This window comes from Siphateles boraxobius, unplaced genomic scaffold (assembly GCF_051911475.1).
Source record: "Siphateles boraxobius isolate OS27281-9 unplaced genomic scaffold, OSU_SipBor_1 5, whole genome shotgun sequence".
Taxonomy (NCBI): Eukaryota; Metazoa; Chordata; class Actinopteri; order Cypriniformes; family Leuciscidae; genus Siphateles; species Siphateles boraxobius.
The window spans coordinates 30,918,493-30,940,273 of NW_027509141.1; the positions used below are offsets into that span (position 1 = coordinate 30,918,493).

General features: G+C 37.6%; 1 protein-coding gene across 1 annotated transcript; it reads left to right on the forward strand.

Annotated features, from left to right (window-relative positions):
* The first annotated feature begins 5,451 nt into the window (after positions 1–5,451).
* Positions 5,452–8,048, forward strand: inka1a (inka box actin regulator 1a). Its single transcript, XM_077203820.1, has 3 exons — positions 5,452–5,550; positions 5,737–5,785; positions 6,989–8,048. The coding sequence occupies exons 2-3, from the start codon at positions 5,783–5,785 to the stop codon at positions 7,910–7,912; spliced, it is 927 nt and encodes a 308-aa protein (XP_077059935.1). The 5' UTR covers positions 5,452–5,550; positions 5,737–5,782; the 3' UTR covers positions 7,913–8,048.
* Positions 8,049–21,781: the final 13,733 nt, after the last annotated feature.

Sequence of the window (21,781 nt, forward strand, 5' to 3'; positions counted from 1 at the left end):
GTTCTGCCCGCTGTGTTTTTTTTTTCAAGTGTACATTTTGTGGAGGTTAATAAGTTCACTTCAGTGGCTGAATAATTAATTGAATATCCAATCGCAGTAATTAAATACACATTTAAGGACTTGCTGTAGGGCATCAACTGGAACATTTTCTAATTTTAGTATATTATGCTTTAGCTGAAATTGGCTAACCATTACCTGGAGAGGTCTGTAAGAACATTAACTAAATTAATTATTTAAGAACATTAAGTTTTTTTTCTTTTCTAAGATCAGACCAAACAAGTAACTGCGACCTGTTACTGTCGAAAGAGAAAATCACAGCATATGCTTCTCAAAATTATAATTACATTCATTTGGAAATGTCTCACACACTGTAATATAACCTGGGTCTTGAGCTTTTCCATTAAACCTCTACAAATGAATGGAAAATATGTTTTTAAGATCTGAACTAAATTAGTGAATTAAAAGTCGGTGAAAGGCTTCACTCACCATTACGCCCCCGTGTATGCTGTCTTCTGAAAGACTGACACTGTCATCTAGTGGATGTTTTTTGAAATGGCACCATATACTATTTAGCCTATTATCAATCTTTTTTTAACAATTAAATCTATATAATCTCACTTCTCATAAACAGATTTGAACCACTTTGTCGTTCTGATCCAATGTTTGTCGATTCTCAGTTCATAGCGTTAGCGTAACCTACTGAAAAGATCGCCTAAACAAGAACAAGTGAGAAACGACAAACCTGAGAAACCCATTTCTCAAATTAATTTCCAGTTCACCTGCCATTCAATAGAAGTTCAGTGGAATCTTATGTTCGACAAACTGGTGTAAGTGTTGAGTACACCAACTATGAACGCCACTTTTTTACTAGCGTAGCCTAAAAATGCGCGAAATATGACTTTTTATTGTAGGCCTATATGTGAATTGGTGGCTGATGTAGAAATAGGAATGGTAAGTAGCCTATAGTATTTTGACAGAAACTTACAATACATTTTTGTAAGGAACATAATGTTTTTATAATGTTTAGCTACAGTCTATAGTAGCCCTATAGCCTACTGTTGAGCTGTGTGATCCCCAAACACACTGCTTTCCCATCCCCTTTCTATGTAAACCATATGCGCTATATTACAAACATGTCTGACAGTTGCGCTCGACATGTCTCATATATTTTGCAGCGTCTCGCGCAAAACACAAATAATAATTTTGTATCGCAACACAGCCATGTGTTGTCGCGCTGTATGACTACAGCTATGTGACCCGACAGTGTGAGCACTAACTGAAGCAGAGCTCCTGTCATGGACAACCACAAACCAGTAAGGCTGTGAATCCCAGAACACGCTCTTAACTTGAGAATACAGACTCACAAACAGGTACATACATCTGTAGGAATAGTGAATATCTATTATTAGAAAAAAAATAATCAGTTGGCTGTTAGGAAATGCTCACTATGGTGGTTGTGGTTGTACTGTGGTTGGTCAATGGCACAACGGTAATGAAAGTGACGGTAATGATGTGGAAACGGTCCAAGATGGCACCTTTGACAACATAAACATTGTGCTGTTTTGAGTGCGTGATCATTTAGGCCTATGTATAATGGTGGATAGTTCAGCTTTGACTGTTGTTGAATTCATAGTAATGATTGTGATTTTAACATTGGTGATTGTGCAGCAGAGGGTGACAATGGGAACTCCAGCCGCCAGGGTGGAGAAGATCATGGATTTATTATACGAGAGTGGGTCACAGACTGGAGAGTTATAGTTTACATTCTGCCATAAAAGAGAATAATGTGAACGTCTGCGTCACTTTTAACTTTTCTGAAAGGACAGTGGCTCTCAACTGGTTGGTTGTGACAATGCTACTACAGTAAATGCAATGCAATATTCTGCAGCAAAAAAAAAAGGCATTAACATTTAAAACAAAATATTTTCTTCTTTCAAACGCATATGCCACAAGTTCCTCTGTCACTTAACAATATGGCTAATACATAGGCAAGTGTGTGTGAGTTTGTAATCAGTATTCAGCTGGTAAATCACACTTGCTGTGATTGTCCAGTTCTGTAGCCAAATGCAGCTGTCCAACAGATTGAAAAAGCTGGACTGATGCAGCTGGATAATGTGATTAGTGTGGAGGGTAATTGAAATAATCATTTAAAATTACGTTTTGAGTATAATGGACCATTTATGCGCGTTTAAGTTGGGATGATCCACATGATCTCTCCGACGACTGGATCAATGGTGAAACCTGAGTCTCCTCCTGAGATGGCCAGTCGGAGGGAGTTAAAGGGTCTCGATCGACTGTATTCACCACTCCTACGACGGGTGTCTTCAGGGACGGGCAGCACCAACGGACCCAAAATCTGGGTCAAACTCATTTACTGGAGTGACTGTGATCAGGATGTGGATTTTGGCTGGAGAGAAAATGGGACTGGGATCACTTGACTGCAGTTCATACAGATTAGATATGCATTTTAGTTCATATGACCGTCTAACTTTCTGGGTGAATTCAAAATGTCAATTATTCTGTGTGTTAGGGAATTTTTTCATATATATATATATATATTTGAATTCTTGTTATCAAATCTGATGTTATTGACTGACTATATTAAATATATGTTTTGGTACACATTGCTTATTGACTCCTGAGAGACCAATATGAGCTTCTAATGATGAGGAATAAAATAAAAAATGTCTACCATCAACTGTTTGATTACCAACATTTTTCAAAATATCTTCTTTTGTATTCAACAGAAGAAATACCCTCATGTTGTTCCAAACCTGTATGAGTTTTTTTAGTAAATGATGACGACATTTTCATTTTTGGATGAACTATCCGTTTAACATTAGAAGATTTTATGCATAGAATATTCTGGTCGCTAAAGTATATATATCAGATCTGTACCAGAATAAGTCAGGATACTGTTTTACCAAAGTCTTTGTAGCTACAATGCTTATACATAAAAATTGCACTGCTGAATTATTAGATTTTGATACCTTACTGTCAGATTATATATTCAATACAGTAAAGATGCTGAAAATATTAATTTGCTTATATTCAGGTGACCTGGATTGATGACGGGATCTTCAAACACAGCAGCGGATGGTGTGTGTGACAGAGAGGATCTGAAACTCCAGCAGGACGGCTCTGAGAACACATCCACTCATGCAGGCAGGTGAACGAAAGCCTAGAAATGATCACAGATCAGTCATTAAACCTATCATAGCCACTTCTTGTTGCAAAATGACTCTATGAGGTCATCGAAGTGATTGTAAAAGTGTAGTTTTACATACGGATGTACTGTCCCTGCAGTATATGCTTCATGGTTTGAGGTTTTAAATGAATGCACTTTTTGTACCTGGATTTACAGCTGTGGTGACGGTTGTACTGGGAGTAGCTGTAGCTCTCACTGAGAGTAGAACAAATTTATAAAAAGAAAATTTTACAATCTGGAAGCATGTTAAAAAAGTTGTTGCTTATTTGGGGGGGGGGGGGGATTCTATAGCCTGTTGAAGTACACTTAGCATACGTAAAGTAACAAAATATAGAATCATTTCTAGAACTTTAATGGGATTCTGTAATATAGGCCTATAATTATATTAAATCCACAATATATTAATATAAGTCCATAATATAGTAAAAACCTAAAGAAAGTAATTATATAAATAAACTTAATTGTTCTATTTCCAGTAGTTGTTTGGGCAGCTTTTAAAATGTAATTATTCATTAGAAAATCTTAAATCACACCAGCACATCAAATTGTTAAATGTTGCACTATACATGTAAATATTAAACACAAATACTGCTGGTAATATTTAATTAATGGTACACTGATAGAACTTCCTTGTATACAGGGAATTCTGTGACAGGACACAACACACATTTGCTGTCCTATTTTTCTTTTTAGAAAGTGCAGGTAAAGTTTAGATGAACATGAACTTCTCTCTTTGTGCACTTGGAGATTGGTAATGTGCTTTTTACACTCTCTTGCTTGCTTGGAAGTCTGAATTACTAGCACTCAAAATGTGCCAGTATACATTAGTTTAAGGGTCAGTCCGGTCTAGCTGAACTTTGTCCTTATTTTTTATATAGATGAAAAGCAAACTGATTGTAGACCTGTATGTTACTGTTGTTATGAACACTAACTTTAAGCAACATGTGTTGGGTTGCTTCTGTTCGGTGAAGGCAAATGAAGAAACAAATCTTGAAGACATGCCCGGGTTTGCTGATCTGACATATAGTAAACGTGTGCATTAAAGTTTAACGCTTCAGGAAGATCACTTTAACAACCAGGATGAAGTGGCCATCTTTAACACAATGGGTGGAATCACAGGTTTAGGCGATTGTTCACACTTTTTCCTATGTGTAAACTGGATTGCCACATTTCAGCTTTGCATCACAAAGGATCAACATTATTGTAAGTCATGTTTTTTTGTGCAAGCCTAATCACCCAAACACTTCTCATCTAACCTAATGTGTCACAGATTAGGATGGGAGAAAAATAAAGAATGGAAACATGAATGGGAAGATTTTACTCTAATTACAATAAACACCTTGACAGTGGCATCAACCCCATGCGGCTTTGTGGGAATTGCGTTGAATTAGTTGAGAAAATAATAGTTTCGCAGAACTAGGCTAAGTTTATTTTCTGGAAAAAAAAGGACAGAGAATCGGACGATGCTGCGTTTTCTCCGACCGCCAGAGAGCGCTGCTCAACACGCCGTGAACCTCACTAACTCTTACTCTTCTGACTGTCATATGGACATTCACACATTACATACACATGCACATTATCAGGGAACATTTCAGTTATGCTGATAATAGAGCAGGGTAAGTGAATTTGAGATCTGAGTCTCTGAAACAGCAGTACATCTTTAACATATTTAAAGATGCGAAAATAGGATTCTCAAATGAGCAACTTTGGGCGAAGACATAAATGTCTCCTGGCAGCCTAAATGTGTTCGTAAATTAAAGCTGACGACGGTTTTCTAACCATTGCTGCTTAACGGTATAGATTCAGTTTTTAAGCTTAAAATTTGTCTTTTATGATCAAATGAACAAGGTATTAACAAATTGTATTGTGCACCCATGAACAGCTCGACATTTTAATACTTTCCACTTCAATGCTTGTTTCCTTGCCTTTCATACCAAGAATAGCAGTAACATTAAAAGTACGTAAAATAAATATCTTAAGTCCTTATTTATAAATAAATAAAGTATGCAGATAGAAAGAAAGTAGGAATAGGGGGGTTATCGTCTTGTGTTGGATATTTTCTGTGGTTCTTTTTTGGCATCATTGAATATTCTCATAATTTGAGCGAGGGTGGAAACGAGCGCTCAGATTTCAGACGAGCTCTGATTGGCTCCAGCTGCGATCATTTGATTGGATTTCGCCGCAATGCTGCGCTGTGATTGGCTGAGACGCGCATGCTAGAAAGACACAGACGCGCATTATATGAGCTTGTCTGCAGTGAGGGGCTCATGATCTGGAGTTTGAGTCACAACAGCCACATCTGCACTGCCTGGATTGTACTGATTTTGTGCTTCACAACAAATGTAAGTGCAAGACTTAGTTCTACATTTGATCTACAGCTTCATGCATGCTTTTCTTTACCTGATAAAAGTTACTTTTGTTTTCCTAATTATTAAAATGCAATATCATATTTATTGCTTTATTTAGCTTTTTTGCTTTATTTTACTTTTGCAAAGCATGATGTTTCACAAAACATTTTTCTATTTCAGGAGTATTTAAAGTTACTGGATTTTGAATTGTCATCATTCCAGAATCATGGTAAGCATGCCTCTAAATCATCACCTCTCCACACTCCTTGGACTTTGTCTTGTTAATTACAATAGATTGTTTACTCTGTAGAACTACACTGATTGGTCATCACTTTACATTATGTGCAGCAAAGGATTAGTTATTGTGAAGTAATGTCCGTTGCTGAAATTTTAGCATATGGAATGACATCTGGACCTCATGCAAATCTGTGCATATAAATAATGCCAGTCACTCGACCCCGTCTGCATGCTATTATTGCTGGGTTCATGTGGTATCCACACTCTGTGTTTCTGAGCTGTTTTGTCAATTTAGATACAGATTTCAGCAAATATGTAAAAAAAAAAAAAAAAAAAACAAGATCTGTATCTGCCCAAAAGCCAGAAAAGTTTCCAAATGAGGGAAGATGTTGGTGTTGGCACTCACAGTTTGGAAAAACACTCATGCATTAGAGTATTTCTGACGAATGAAACAGAATTAGGTACTTGCATTATTGTGCTGGTTTTGTTTGTGATGAGTTATTAGAAATGAATATGCATTGGGGTGAATGCAACTACATCAAACATGGCAGTAGTAGCATTTATTGGTTAAGTTAGGAACTGGGACTTGTTGTCAATAGAGAACGTTTTGAGACTGTTAATCTAGGACTTATGTGGTCATATTTCCATTTCCCATATTTTATTTTACTGTCTATGAATAAATTATGTAGCTTCAGTCTTGAAAGCAAGTAGTTTGTATTGAAATTTCATCCATTTCAAATGAGGAAGCTATTGCTCTTCCATTTCTTGATTATGATTTGTGTGTATGTTTTTGTACATGTTTCTGACAGCATGGATGGAAGGTGTGGTAATTACTCTATTGAAAAGATATATTTCAGGTGTGGCTAGTAACAGGTTTATTCTAACTGATTGGTAGTAGTCATCCGTCCTTTTTGAAAGCTGGGCGTGAGTGTGTCCACACCATGTGCATTCATCGGTTGTTAAGTTTCCCTCTACCTAGAATAGAGTGGTTTTTCAGCTCCTCCAGATAAATAGAGACATGCCCTCTCTAACAGTGCAGGTCCAAGCCTGTTTAAAGGAGTATGATTAGTCAATCAGAGGACCCAAATTTAATTTAATGGTGGTTATCTTCTAATTGTTGCTTGAGCTTAATTAAAATATAAGTATATTTATGCATTTTCACAGTTTCTTACTGTTTCTTTCTGTCTCTTTGCAGTTGTGTCTACAGGAATCTGGCGACTGTCTGCGGGAACAGATGCGTTATATGATGCGATCCCTGCAGGATCTAAAGCATTTGCGGCGGAGCTGCGCAGCGCCCCCTGTCGGACCTCCAGTGAGGTTGCGTGCTTGCAAGCAGCTGATAGCCCAACGAGAACGGCGTGCACGCTTGAGGATCAGCGACGCCAGTGAGGCGAGCAGTTACGACTCTGCCTGCTGTCTATCTAGCTCTCTGGAGGAGGAGGACACCGCCGGCGACCCATCGGCTGTTAGCTCACCGAGCAGCGAGCGAAGTCTGGAGTTTGATTCGGGTTACTCTGAGGCCTCCTGGCAGGATGAAGGAGTGGTGTTACGTCGCACCAAAAACATCCGCGTATCTTCAACTGCGTGTCTTCGCACCAACCAGGCGGCCAACTCCCGAGTGCGTCCGAAGTCAACTTCCGATGCTTGCTTGGAAAGTTGGACAGCGTTTGAGACAGCAAGTGACCCGGATGACTGGACTACGTCACTACTCACCCGCGGGCGTAACCGGCAGCCGCTAGTGCTGGGAGACAACAGCTTCGCTGATCTGATTCAGAACTGGATGGACTTACCAGAATGTCCGGAACAGACTGAACAAAAGCACAGTTCCGGACGCAGTTTCGCTAAAGACTTCATGGTAAATGTCAAACGAAGGATAGCCGGGATTTCACAGAGTGCTGATGGGCGAAGAAAGTCATCAGATGGTACAAAACTGAGCAAATCAATTATGGCTCCCAAACGACTTTCTTGCCAAGTTGATGTACAACACAAAATGCCATTCTTCTATAAATCCCACACAGGTCTGAACGAACTGGACACAGATTTCTTCAAGTTTACGGCACTCATGAAATCTGGAAGCAGAATGCCCATTGTCTGTAATGACATTATTGGGTACATATGACTACAGTTAAGTTGTGAAAAACTGGACAATATCTAAATGGACAATATCTCCAGGAGAGACTAATTATTTTTTTTATAAAAAGCTTTGTCCGTAATGCTATGTAAAATGCACAAAAATAAAAAAAATCACAAAGTCATACTGGTCATTGCATTGCTCTTGGTGGCGGCCTCAATGAGCTCGATGAATGAAAGGAAATTCATGCAGCTAAAAGGATTTTTTGTTCGCTCAGCCTGTCATTATCGAGAAAAAAAGAAAAAGAACAAAACAGACAGGGTCCAGACATGAAGACAAGGGGTCTTATTTTACCCTGAAGGGGTTTATTTTGTGATAATGACCGGATGTGATAACCGGTGATAATGTACATTATTAAGATTATACCTGTATTTACACAGTTACAAACAGTACAAAGGTTTTTTTTAAAGAAATAATTACTTATATTCAGCAAGGACACATAACATTGATCAAAAGTGACAGTAAAGACATTTATAAATTTAGAAAAGATTTCTATTTCAGTTAAATGCTGTTCTTTTAAACTTTCTACTTATCAAATAATCTTATTTATTTAATAATATACAAAAATGTATCAAGGTTTCCACAAAAATATTAAACAGCCCATCTGTTTTCAACATTTATAGTATTTAATAAGAAATGATTCTTGAGCAGCAAATCAGCATATTGGAAATGATATTTGAAGGATCATGTGACACTGAAGACTGGACTAATGATGCTGAAAATTCAGGAATCAATTATATTTTAAAGTATATATTGATGCAACCGGGAAAAAAACGGTTATTTTATTATATTACCAACATGTTTTTGAATGTGCAGTGTCTGTACTTGTTCAGTTATAACCTTTAACCAGTTTTTGTTATTATGAACAGCTGAAATTATTTTTAGCAGCTTACAGCAGTGGACAGGAACGCAGTGTTCCTTGGACTACAACTTTTTGCTTTTTGGCGTCTCTGGAGTGGAAAAAAGCAGAAAGATCTTTAGTAATGGCAGAGAGGCTGTATCAACACAAATATCTCAGGTGGCCCCAGTAGCTTGTGTTAAATGAGGTAACTCTGCTTGTGTCCCTTCACGACCCAATAGGGAAAAATCTGCAGCAGCTGGTTAGAGGGTGAAGACGTTGACTTTAGCTTCATTAAGCTTTAGAGTGCCTCAGTTATCAGACTAATGCATCTTGCAACACCGCAACTTGTGCTAGCTCATATGGATACGTCTGCTTAAAGACTTATTAATCATTTTTGGTTTGTTTGAAAGACTTGCAGTCACAGATGGTGACCGCAGAGTCATAAAAGAAAATAAAACTCCTATACTGAAGGCTGTTCTCACCGTATGATGTCAGAGTTATTATTTTCGAGATAATACCAGGAATTAATGACAAATGCGTAGCAGCCTGCTATATTTGTGTTTCAAGTGTTACAGTTAAGATCACAACTGAACATGTAAGGTGAGAGAGAGAGAAATACTCAGTACAGTATCAGTATGTTGTTTATCTCGGCCTTTGTGTGGAAAAAGTGAATTATTGCGACAGTCAAATCAGGCCTTATCCTTTAACAGTCTTAAGTTACCATGCTTATTTAAAAACACGATATTTAAGGGGTTTTCTTTTTCCATTGAGGTTACATGGAACAGATGGACAGAGTTTTTCGTGTACAAGTGGAAACAGGGAATTGCACTTAGAGCTTAGTGGAATACATAACGGCCAACAAATTAATTGCCAGAGGTTTTAAGAATATCCAGGAGCCTCGTGCCTCACTCCTTGGAGAGAATTTTTGCAATGTGACTTCAAAATACATCCAAAATGATTTAAACAACTTATGGAGAAGAACAAAAGATTCATAGAGCCAGGCCAACTTGAATATTTCATTTTTCTGGGTGTATATATATGTGTAAATAATGTTATTTATAGATTGTGATAATTAAGTGCTAACCTTTCCTCCTACAGCCTATGTATTTATAATTTATATTATTATTTTATTTGTAGTCTAATATTTATAGTAAATAATTTTTTTTAATTTTGTGCAGCGTCCTTTCCTTTCCCTTGTTTCTCTCTGTCATAGTGTGTAGATGTGTGTATTGGTAGTGTTAAAGGCCCCAAAAATGATCTACGTAAATATGCAATCACTTGTTCAGTCGAGCTCATTTTCACTTGTTGTTTTCCAAAACGAGCAATTCATAAATCACTGCATGCAAGTATTGCATTTTCAACATTGCCATTAGGCGCGGAAGCTTATTTCCACCATGGAATAAAAAATGTAATTGCGACTTTTTATCTCACAATTCTGACTTTTTTCTCGCAATTGCGAGTTTACATCTCACAATTCTTACTTTTTTCTTAGAATTGCGTGATATAAAGTCGCAATTGCGTGTTATAAAGTCAGAATTGTGTGATGTAAAGTCAAAGTTTTTAAGATATAAACCCACAGTTCTGACTTTATATCACGCAATTGTGTATTATAAAGTCAGAATTGTGAAATATAACAATTAAAAAATTGTGAGTTATAGTCAGAATTGCGAGATATAAACTCGCAAGTCTGACTTTATAACTTGCAATTGCAACTTTAAATCACGCAATTCAAACACAAATAAAAAAAGAATTGTGAAATAAGTTGCTTATCTTTGATTTATTTTTATTCTGTGTCGGAAACAAGCGGCTTTCTTAATGAGGAAAACTATACTGTAGATTAGCGGAAAATTTCTTCTATTGTCAATAATTTTTTAAGTCAACTACTGTCATGGTTTGCAACAAGTGCAAATAAATCTTGCATAGCTATTTAGTTAAACTAGTTTAAATGTTTATAGCTAACTACCTGAATTATAGCACTGGTTCAATGGCACAACATTTGAATGTATCAGTATTTTCCCCTTGAGGATTGAGGTTTGTTGCTGCCAGAGTAAAGTTTAGTAAAGTTTCACGTAGCGAGACATTCAGACTGCAGAAAGTCTGGACTCCATCGCAGCTGGCCAAGATCTGACCGGCATGTAAAGCAAACAACCACAGTTCGTTTTGTTCAGCTTCATGTTTGGGGGTAAAAATTTAAATGTAAAATGTAGAATTCAACTAATAAGATGATGACTTTGAAACTCCTGAAGTGTTTTCAATTTTGTGTGCCATATGCCATATCAGGCATTTCCGTACTTGTCTGCTTGTTTATAGCCTCTGCCTAAGTCTGACAGATTCTTATGTTTTCACAAAATCTATTTAGTTGTAAAGACTGAAATGTGAAATGTTGGTACTGTTAAGATTCCTCACATGCATGGAAGCTCTATTGGTGGTGTTTGCCTACTGTGTTTAAAAGCTCTTGTGCAAAAGCAAGCGTTGAATGTGTGCCAGCTTTTGCATAGTGTAAGTGTGTGTGGAGTGTGTTAATTGAAGTAAACGTGTAAGTGTGTGAAGGGGCCGGATGTCAGTGACTTCAAACATTGAAAAAGTCAACTCAGACCAGATGCACAGAGGCAGAATCATCACCGCTGTCTGTGTTGACAAACACTGTTGAGAAGCTCCCAGTTCTTTTTCAAATACATCTGAAATTAACAGCAGCACATGACTGCCACCATCACTGTGTGTTTACCACGATGACTGACTGTGTCCCCGTCACCCTAACCCTTCTGATATTGCTTTGCATTCCACAGTCTTTGGACAAAATCACCATATGATCCATTTTATAATAAAACATTTGGGATGCTTCTGCAGTCTGTTCTAAAAATCTGCTCATTTTCCAGTGTATAAACAACCGTTGAATTCTCAATGCTGGTTGAGAGAGGTTGTTAAACACATTGTTAACATCTACAATGGAAATGGGGGCTGTTGGGGGTCATATACCTTACAATAGAGTCTGATTTGAGATAGTGGACAAGATGTGCCTCATTCAACAGCGGCCAATCAGCCAAGCATTTCGGCAACATCTGATGACACATAGATGTCACTTTTAGACCGATGTCCAAGCGTTAACGCCTGTGTCAATGGGCCAGTTGACCTCCAATGGTAAACACCCTGCTTGTCTGTTTAATAGTTTTAAGAACTAGAGAAGTAAAAGGAAGTAAGGGGAAATCCCTGTTCTATATACAGTATGTGGTGGGTGTTTTTCCACAATTCCTTTGAAACTGGAAAAATAAGCTTCAAGACTGTAGTGATGCACCCAGGAAATTACATCGAACTGTTGGAACGTTTCAAAGAACTTGACTAGTGAAGTAGAGTGAATTAAAAGCAAGGAAGCAAACGTGTTCGAACTCGCCAACTAATGCTTGTTGTCTGTATATGCGTCGGCTGCTATTCATGAAAAGAAAACTATCCTATTTTTTTTGTGCAGGATTTTTCTGTTCATACACCCCCACTCGCCCCCCTCATTAAAAGCGGAGTTCACCTCCTAAATTAGGATCCTGGTCCATAATAGTCAGTCAACCAGCCGCTAATGGCCTGACAATGTCAGGAAAATGTTAATGCACACATTAGTGCTTTTGTGTGTGTGTGCGCAGATGTGTACATTTCTGCTTCTACATGTTCTTCACTGGCTAATTAGACATCAGTGCATTTGGGCTCACTCAAATTATACATTTATATATAAAAGCCTTTAAAACACACACACACACATACACACGATGTGAGCTACATTTTTAAAGGAGAATGCACTATATTAATACACTGCAATTTGAGAGCAGTAATGCAGCTCGGTGGTGAATTGAAATGTGTGCAGACAGACTGTCTTAGACAAAATGTGTGCATGCTGCCTTTTATATTCACATTTTACTTTGAGATATCATAAAATTGGGCAAAATGATTGCAACCTTTAATGATATAATTTGTGGAGGGCTAAATTGGTGTCGCGTGGCCCGAAACCTTTAGCTGAAATGTTTCATTGCACTGTGGTAAATAGTACATAAATGATCAACGATGTAATGCGGCAACCACCAAAGGGAATGAAGACATTGAAAAACAGGATCTGTACTTATTTTTTTACTTAGTCTTTGTTCAGGTCCGGCCCTGTAAATTGAGGATAAACGCATGGCAAGGCATCGGCGGGTTTTCGAACCCAGGTGAATATGATGAATGCCCATCTCTCTGCAGGTCCTCTGGGTAAACATAGTGGATTCTGGGTAAACAAGAATCAGTCAGGGTGAAGACCAAAGCTGTCACAGAGGTCAATCCCTCCCCTCCTTTTGAGAGAATACCTTCAGCAGAGAAAATAACTTTTATTTGCTGCTGACAAGATTTGAACAAAGCTGTAATTGCACCATTTGAATATTGAGGGCAAAATGGTCTTTTTGTGGACATTAAGTTGTGTACAACACTCACATTGATCATATTTAAACACAATAACAGTTACAATAAAAAAAAAATGCTCTGTTTGATTTTAGCAGAATCCTTATGCTGTTCCATATATCTATGTAGATTGATTTGAAGTCTCATCTGTAACCTAACGTTGAAGTTCATGGGGAAAAAACAGGCCTGAAGGCCGAACCGAAGGCATATCCCACGAGGCTTTGCAGTGTTGCTCATGAGTTCTCATGGTCATGAGGAAGGCCAAACATGGCCTTCAGGGTCACAGGCCATTTCCCTCTGCTTGCCAAACATGATCTTTCACAGGCCAATAATAAATTGTTAAACACAAACACAGACCCTACTATGAAGTTGTAATACTCAGAAACTGGTTTAGTTTCAGTTCACATGTATTAATTTATTAAAAGCCAATAAAAAGATAAATGGTTTAAGACTAGATTTGAATGCAGATAAAGTAGAAGCAGCCCTAATGTGGATTGGAACGCTGTTGCATAAAGTGGGAGCAGCCACAGAAACACTCTTTTACCCCCGACACTTTAAGCGAGTTTTTGGAATTTGTAGTAAGTTTTGATCTTCAGACCTTAGGCTATGAGGGGTTATAGGGGTGGAGTAAATTAGACAGATTGCCCTGCATTTTATTATGTAAAGATTTATAGACAAGTAATATGATTTTAAACTCAATTCTTTAATTAACTGGCAACCAATGTAGATCTTTCAGAAATCAAGCTGTTTGAGACTTTGATATGCCATAATAGATTGCAACTTCTAGAGACTTTTTGGATAGAAACGGCTTAATTTTAGAAAGCAAACAGAGATGACAGAAACCAAGCTATTATGTTTATTAAACTTGAGTTAACTGACACCCAAATTCCTCACAGAAGGAGAAACAAAAGGTTGTAGATATCCAAGATCGATCTTGTTACTTCCCGGGAGAAACGGATTCACAATCTTGAACTCGAATGTGTGCTGTTTCAGATCAGGTCTCTCTCCCACACTATAAGCAAGATCATTGTTAAAGACTTAAGGGTCGTTCACACCAAGAAGGATAAATACAGTTTTAATAGTGTAATCTCTAATTATGAGAATTAGGAAGTTCACACCACAGCTGTAACGATAACGACGCAGAGCAACAATATTTTTGGAATTATTTTATCATCATCTGGTGAACAATAAAAACACTTAAAAAGTCAGACGACTGCAGCGCACACTTATACAGAATTTTATCATGTGTTGGTGTGAATGCTAATAGTTATCATTATAGTCATTATAGTTATCTTTATAGTTATTGTTCTTGGTGTGAACGGGCCTCAATGATAACTACGTCTATATAGTTTTAATAATAATTCTAATTCTATGAGAATAGGGAGGTTTACACCAAACCTATAATGATAACAACACAGAATTGATATCATTGCAACCGTTTTCAGAATGTTTTTTTTTTCCAGCTGATGAAAGATAAAAACATTTACAGCCAATCAGAACTCACCACAAGACAAAAGTGCAGCTCACTTTGTAATCAACAGAACGTTATCGTTGTAGTTATCTTTATAGGTTTTGTTCTTTAGTGTGTAAACTGAAATTTGCTGAAAGTTGAAGCTATCCGTCTCGGTTTTATAATGTATTTTGGATATTTCTTTCATATTTGGTGAATCATCAACTTAGCCTATTTATATGCATTTTGAGAGCAAATATCAGCAATTAAATGGCGCTACTCATCTCTACTATATTGCATGGAAGATATGTATATTGTGAGATATAAACTCAAAATTTCGAGAGAAAAAGTCAGAATTGCGAGAAAAAAATTCAGAATGGCGAGTTTTTTATCTGAGAACGTTTTATTGCATTATTATAAAATTCAGCAATAATAATAACATTAAAAGGACGTTCTGAGATTTGTTATCCAAATAACATTTTCTCTCAACATTACTACAGCATTCAAGTATAAATTAAATCATAAGGATGTACCATTAATCTTATGAAAACATGCAGCAAATAAAAATAACATTATAAGGATGTTCCGAGAATATATATTTTTAGAACGTTTTCTCTCAACTTTACGAGGATATTTTAATTAATAACATTATAAGAACGTTTTGTCCCAACATTTACATAACTTTTAAAGAACATTATTGAAAATCTTGGGAACGTTCCCTGTTACCTAGGATATTGGTACCAAAAGTATACATATTAGAACCTTTTTAAAGGGTACCGTCCCAATGAAGGCTTTTGTACAATTTCTTTCTGAGTGTACCATATATCTCATTCTCGGATTCTCCGTACGGAGGTCAGTTGCTGGACAGTCATATGATTACTTAAAGCATTAAGGTTGAAAGTCTTATCTGTGGTGGCTGAGGCAGACAAAGTCTCTTATATTTCCTGTGGTGTCACAATGAAGACAGATGATCTTCCAGTGCCAAAAGTTAAGTAGAGAGAAAGGGGTTTTTCTACAGAAAGAGAATAACACAGGATAAGATATATGAGGAATTAGTACAGAAGTCAGCTCATTGCTGTTGCTTTTCTTTCTCATTGTCAGTTATTCTTTATTTACTTTCACGTATGCTTCTCTTTAAATCAGAACGTGAACTCTGCTTTTTTTATAATTGTGCAAGAGATTAAATCTGTGGAAATATGCGTGTGAGTAGCAGAAACCCTCAGGCTGTTCCTCATTACAGATCCAGAATCCTTGAAGTCACGTTCGCTGCATCATTATCAGGCATGATCTGAATTTGCTGCGGTTTGGTGGACTTGTGGAAAAAGAGGGAAGAAAAAGACAACTTTGGCCTACACAGATGCATATACACGCCTAATTTAGGAAGAATGGAAAGAAACACCCTCACACCTGGACACAGTTCAGTTCCTGTTTCTTATTTCATTGGGTTTCATTGTTGTTTATAAGTTTCATAAATGTTATTTAAGTCATTCTGGCTTTTGATACATACAACCATAAAATTGAATGAAGCTATTAAAAATGCATATTGTAAATCTACACAAATCTACATGTGTTAGTTAGTTTCTTGTTAGTTAGATGTTAATTCTGTTATTGTCTACATTACTATTAGAAGGAAAGTCACAATGTAAAGTCTCAAAGTCACAATGTAACTGAAGTAAAGTGACAAATCTTTCTTCGATATGTACATCCAGTGAAAGTGGCTATCAAAAAGAAAAAAGAAAACGTAGGACAGGGAGTTGGTTCTATCCATCGGTTATTGATTGAATGGAGGCTGAAAGTGAGCATGCAGTCAGCTGTAAGAAAGAGGCAGTGTTTAAGCAGAGGAAATTACTGAAGTCACGCATACATCCATTTTGTGCCGACTATCTCAATTCTCAATTTTTCTCCTCAGTGAGATTCTCAGATGTTTCTCTTGAGTAAAAGAAGAAAAATTATATTAAGAGTAAGATGTGTTTTGCTTGAACTGGGTATACACATTGTGAGCATATAGTTGCTCGCACTGAGAGCTTTTCTCTGATGCAAGAAAAGCCACTAAATTTCAAAATATCGCCAAAGTGAACTGAGCTGTGTCACATGTGCTTTAGGTCAGAGGTGAGATTGTGTTTGTTTGAATGTTTATGCCTCTTTACAGCCACAATAAGCAGAAGGTGCCACTGTGGACACATAGAGGGAATACTCCACATTCCTCCATGTTTTTGCTATAAAGATCCGACTGTATGTGTGTGCTTGTCCTGAATAGCCGAACAAACGCCTTTAGATTCCTGACAGATTCTTTCACATTTTGGCTGACTGTTGTGTTTACTCAAACAACAATGCATTTGTGATATGGGGGGGGGGGGGGGTTGTGATTTCATTTTTCTTCGAAAGAATTGCGATTTAAAAAAAAAAAGTTTTCTGTGCTTGTTTGTAAGGCTTTACAATTGATTATATATCATTATGGCTATAAAATAATTCTAACAATTACAACTGTAAAATCCCAATACTAATATTTATGGCTGTCTTAATTTCTTAATTTTTAAATGTTAATTATTTTTTGACGGAAAACCACAGGTAGCACTTAAAGCCTCTCTCTTGTTGATAAACGCTTATCATTGCAAGTTTTGGTAGATAGTTGGCGTATGTTGAGTTCCCAAAATCAGGTTGAAGTAAGCCAAACTCAGTGTCATGAGTGTGGGTTGCGTATAAAAGATAGCACAACACAGGACTACATACACACAAACAGTATTTAATACCATAATCCAACAGATAACATGTCATATTTAGGAGATAACACAACCACTTAACGTAGACGAGAAAGGACATAGAACTGAACAAACCAGGAAGTATACACACACAGCCTAAATGAGGGAGCTAAACAGGCACAACTGAACAGAAAGGTCACCTAATGAGTTAACAAGGAAATAAACTATGAACACAGGCAGGCTTAACAGGAACTAAACAGAACAGACATGTTACTCAGGCCTCATCCACACTACTGCGTTTTAGTTTAGAAACGGAGAATTAAAACGAATACGATCTCCGTCCACACCAGCGTTTTAGCTGCGTATTAGAATTGATCTCCGTCCGCATTAAAACGACTGAAAACGCGGATCACGTCACCATTCACCTACACTGGGCATGCGCGTGCCGGTGTAAACAGGGAACGGATTGACTATTCCTCAGATTTCGCCAAGGTTGATAAGTTCCGATCTGGACATTCGAAAGTTTTCGCACCATTCCTCAGGTACCACAACTTCATTGATAAAATTATCCCACCATGCGCTGGTTCTTCCCTGCTTAACCCAAAATCGACGCTCCATGTACGGTTGATACCGCCGCTGCATATGGGAATAGTCACAGATCGCTCGAATAATAGATTGCCTCCGGCGCTTGTAGGCATTTATAGCATTGTAAAATGCAGAATTTACTTGCACTAACGTAACTGGTAGTCCAGGCTGTTGTTGTAATTTTTTCTTCCGTTGTATGATGACACCCAGAGAGCCGAGCGTGAGCCTCTGCGTCATCGTTTCTAAAGTCCTCCGTTTTGACCCGTCTACACTAAAACGCCCTCCGGAGATTCAAAACGCAAAACGGGGTCGGCAGCGCTTCTAAACTTCTCCGTTTTAGGTCTTCGTTTTTGCCGTTTTAGTGTGGACGGGAGGTGCAAACGTAGCAAAAGGTCTACGTTTCTAAACTAAAACGTAGTAGTGTGGATGGGGCCTCAGAGTAGATGCAGAGATGGAGTGTGTCTGGAGCAACATTTACTGTGAACACCGGTGGATAATGAGCTGTTCATGTGTAAGAACACAGTGCTTTGCTTCGCTCTGAAACACGCAGAGCATATATTTATTTAATTAAATTACAGCCATTGTGATTTAATAATCACACAAAGCGATTTCATTTTCTTTTTGATCAATTGCGGAGCCCTACTTTTATGCATATTTCACCAAGGAAACGTTTACACGACAATGATGTACTAAAAACGGATATGTTTTTCCTTTGCGTTTTTCGCGTACTGATCGACAACTTGTGAAAATGATCCCGCGCAAAATGATTAAAAATGCTGTATTATGTTGACAGGCAAGAACTTGTAAGAAACAAGTAATAAGCATGCGCATGGATCACCATTTTCAAAAAATTTTTGTTTTGTTTTTTACACAGAGACAATGACGATATCATTTTTGAAAATTTTCACTTTGAAACCCTTTTTAAAAAGTTTGCTTTTACAGGCCCTCAAAACGCCATTTTGACATGTAAATGAACAGCTTAAAACACATACAAAAGTTTTAGTTTTTAGTTGAAAAAGGTGTCATGTAAGTGTGCCCCTTAATCAACAACTCTAAAGTCTGCTGAATTGTGTGTTCTAGAGCTCGTGATGATGTTTAACACAGATTATCAACATTATATAAAAATGTCATTCAATGCTGTCTCTAGTAAATCTGTCATTTTTAAAACATGACAGATGGAAAGGACAAAAAAAACTGTGAAGTGACTAATGACATCTTGTCCCATTTTCCCTTTCCATTTCATCATTCATAGGAATCATCAGCATATGAATGCCAGTCAGTCAGCGCACGAGCGCACGTTAAGCTTTCCACTTGCGTAATATGCTTTTATCACATTCATTCATATTCATCTAGACCTGAAGAATCATGAGGTCTTATGAACAACCACGGACGCCACAATGTGGGCCATGACTTCTACTGACCCACAATGCCTTTCATTAGCAGAGAATCAGCCTTGCTGATGTCTGAAACACAGGAAATGGTTTGGAATGGAGGAGTGGATGTTCTTCTGGCCTTGCTACAGTTGGAATGGGACTCATAGTGATAAGGACACACACACACTCTCTTTATATCTTGCTCTCTCTCTCTCTCTCTCTCTCTCTCTCTCTCTCTCTCTCTCTCTCTCTCTCACACACACACACACACACACACACACACACACACACACACACACACAAAGCCGGTTCTGTTGAGCTCTGTGGCTGGCTGCAGGGGTGTAAAGTGCAGATGAACAGTGATCGGCCGCCGGTGGCGACCATGATGTCACCCTGTGTGGCCACATAAAGACTAGCTTTGGGAGACGGGAAGCTGAGGTCAGAGTCCCGACCCTGATGCGGAGCGTCTCTGTGGCAGACAGTAGAATAGACATGTCAAGCGGTGTCCCACACTGATGCAGAGAAGAGACTGGCTCAGTATGAATGAGAGAGAGAAAGAATTGGGTGTATATTTGTGTCGTCTTAAAGTGTCTTCCTGTGTGTCTGAATATTCCATTCAAATTTGAAGACCAATTTCATTGGTCTGTTGCTCTTATTAGTTTTTCATTAAATTTAAGCTCTAGTATCTGTCACAGTAAATGTGACACTAATAATTTAATCTTAGCAAATCTCCAATTTGATACTGTACCTTGTTATGTTGTAGCATTTAAAATGACCGATTTTAGTTTTTAGTTTATTATTATTGTTTTTAAGACAAAATAGTATAGAATATTAGCCAATTATCAGTTACTGGCCATAACATTGTTACTGAAGAAAATGGAAAAATAATTATGGGCTAATTGCCCATTTTACACCCAGAATAATTTCTACAAAAATCATGTTTACAGTGATGTACTTATTGTGGATGTCAATGAATGAGGCACTGGATTGCATTAATGTTAAAGTATGTTTTTAAAAAAAGATTTGAAAGTAAAGAGTAGGCTATATCAAAAGTATCTGAATATTGAAAGTATAGCCACAAGACTTGTGCTAACAATGTGGAATTTTATATCCAACATTTCCAACTCTTGATATTTCATTCATAATAATATTATTTCAAAGTGCACGGATACCAGAAACCAACTTTTTACATAAAAATTCACTCATAGCAAATATCTGTCCTGCTAAGCCAGCATAAAAAAGCCATACTGTTCCATTGTATGTGTATTACTGTAAACCTTTTTTTGCCTGTTTTTACAAACGAGACGGGTTGAAATAATAACTGAGTCCGGAGCATTCCTTTAAGTACCTCCTAATTGCTTAAGTGCATTTGTACTTTCTCCTTATTTATGCAAACAAGAGCTTCTTTTTCTGTGAATACTCAAGGGTATTATATGACCAGACCAGACACGATGATTTTATTTTTGCCCTCACAGAACAACACCATTGCGGCAATAGCATTCTCATTAAGATAAACACATGGTGATCATTGCTAAGCTTGAGCGATGATGTAATACTGTATTGATGCTCTCTTTGGGTTAAGCTCAATAGCTCTTGTGGAAGAGCTGTCTGCTTGTCTGTATGGGCGGCAGTGGCCGAAGAGGAAGTCAGCGGGCAGTCTCGTAGCCTAGAGAGAGAAGGAGAGAGGGATGGAGAAAAGGGGAATACAGAGGGAGAGTGGGTCTTGTGAAGGGTCACATGGCAGCCGCACTAACCGTATGACCTCGGTGGATAATGCTTTTTCACAACCAAAGCATTCACATTCCTCTTCTCTAGCTCCATTACATTTTTACATGTAACATTTTTTTTACCATTTTATGTAAATTATAGCTACAATTATACAGTAAATCATACATAAATTGTACAGTAAAAAATATTTGAGATCTATCTATCTATCTATCTAGCTATCTATCTATCTATCTATCTATCTATCTATCTATCTATCTATATCTGTCTATAAAACCGTGTCAGCGGCTGCTAGAATAAAATCAGTTGGCACGTGACCTATTCGATTTTAAATATCTTACCCTAACAAACAACAATTCCAGCAGTAAATTTTTAGCTTCTTGATTGATGTTGTCATCCAGGCGTATCACTTATAATTGCTGGGGTTGAAATTCTTTCAAAAACTGGTATTCCTTTGCCAATTAACTACAGCTTTTCTTGAAAATCTTGAAAACGGTCTGGATAATAAATTAACAACGATGTCCTCCTCACTAACATTGCGTTCTGCATAGCAAATAGCGCTAGCATTTCCCCCCCACCCCCGATCACGTTCCCCACTGCGGTCGGAACTTTTCATAAACTTAGGGTACGTTTACATGACAACGATGTACTAAAACTGAAAAGATTTTCCTTCGCTTTTTTCACGTTCAGACAACAACGCAGTCAAAATGATCCCCGTTCACACAGATCAAAGAAAACGACTAAAAACGCTGTGTTTCGCTGACAGGCCAG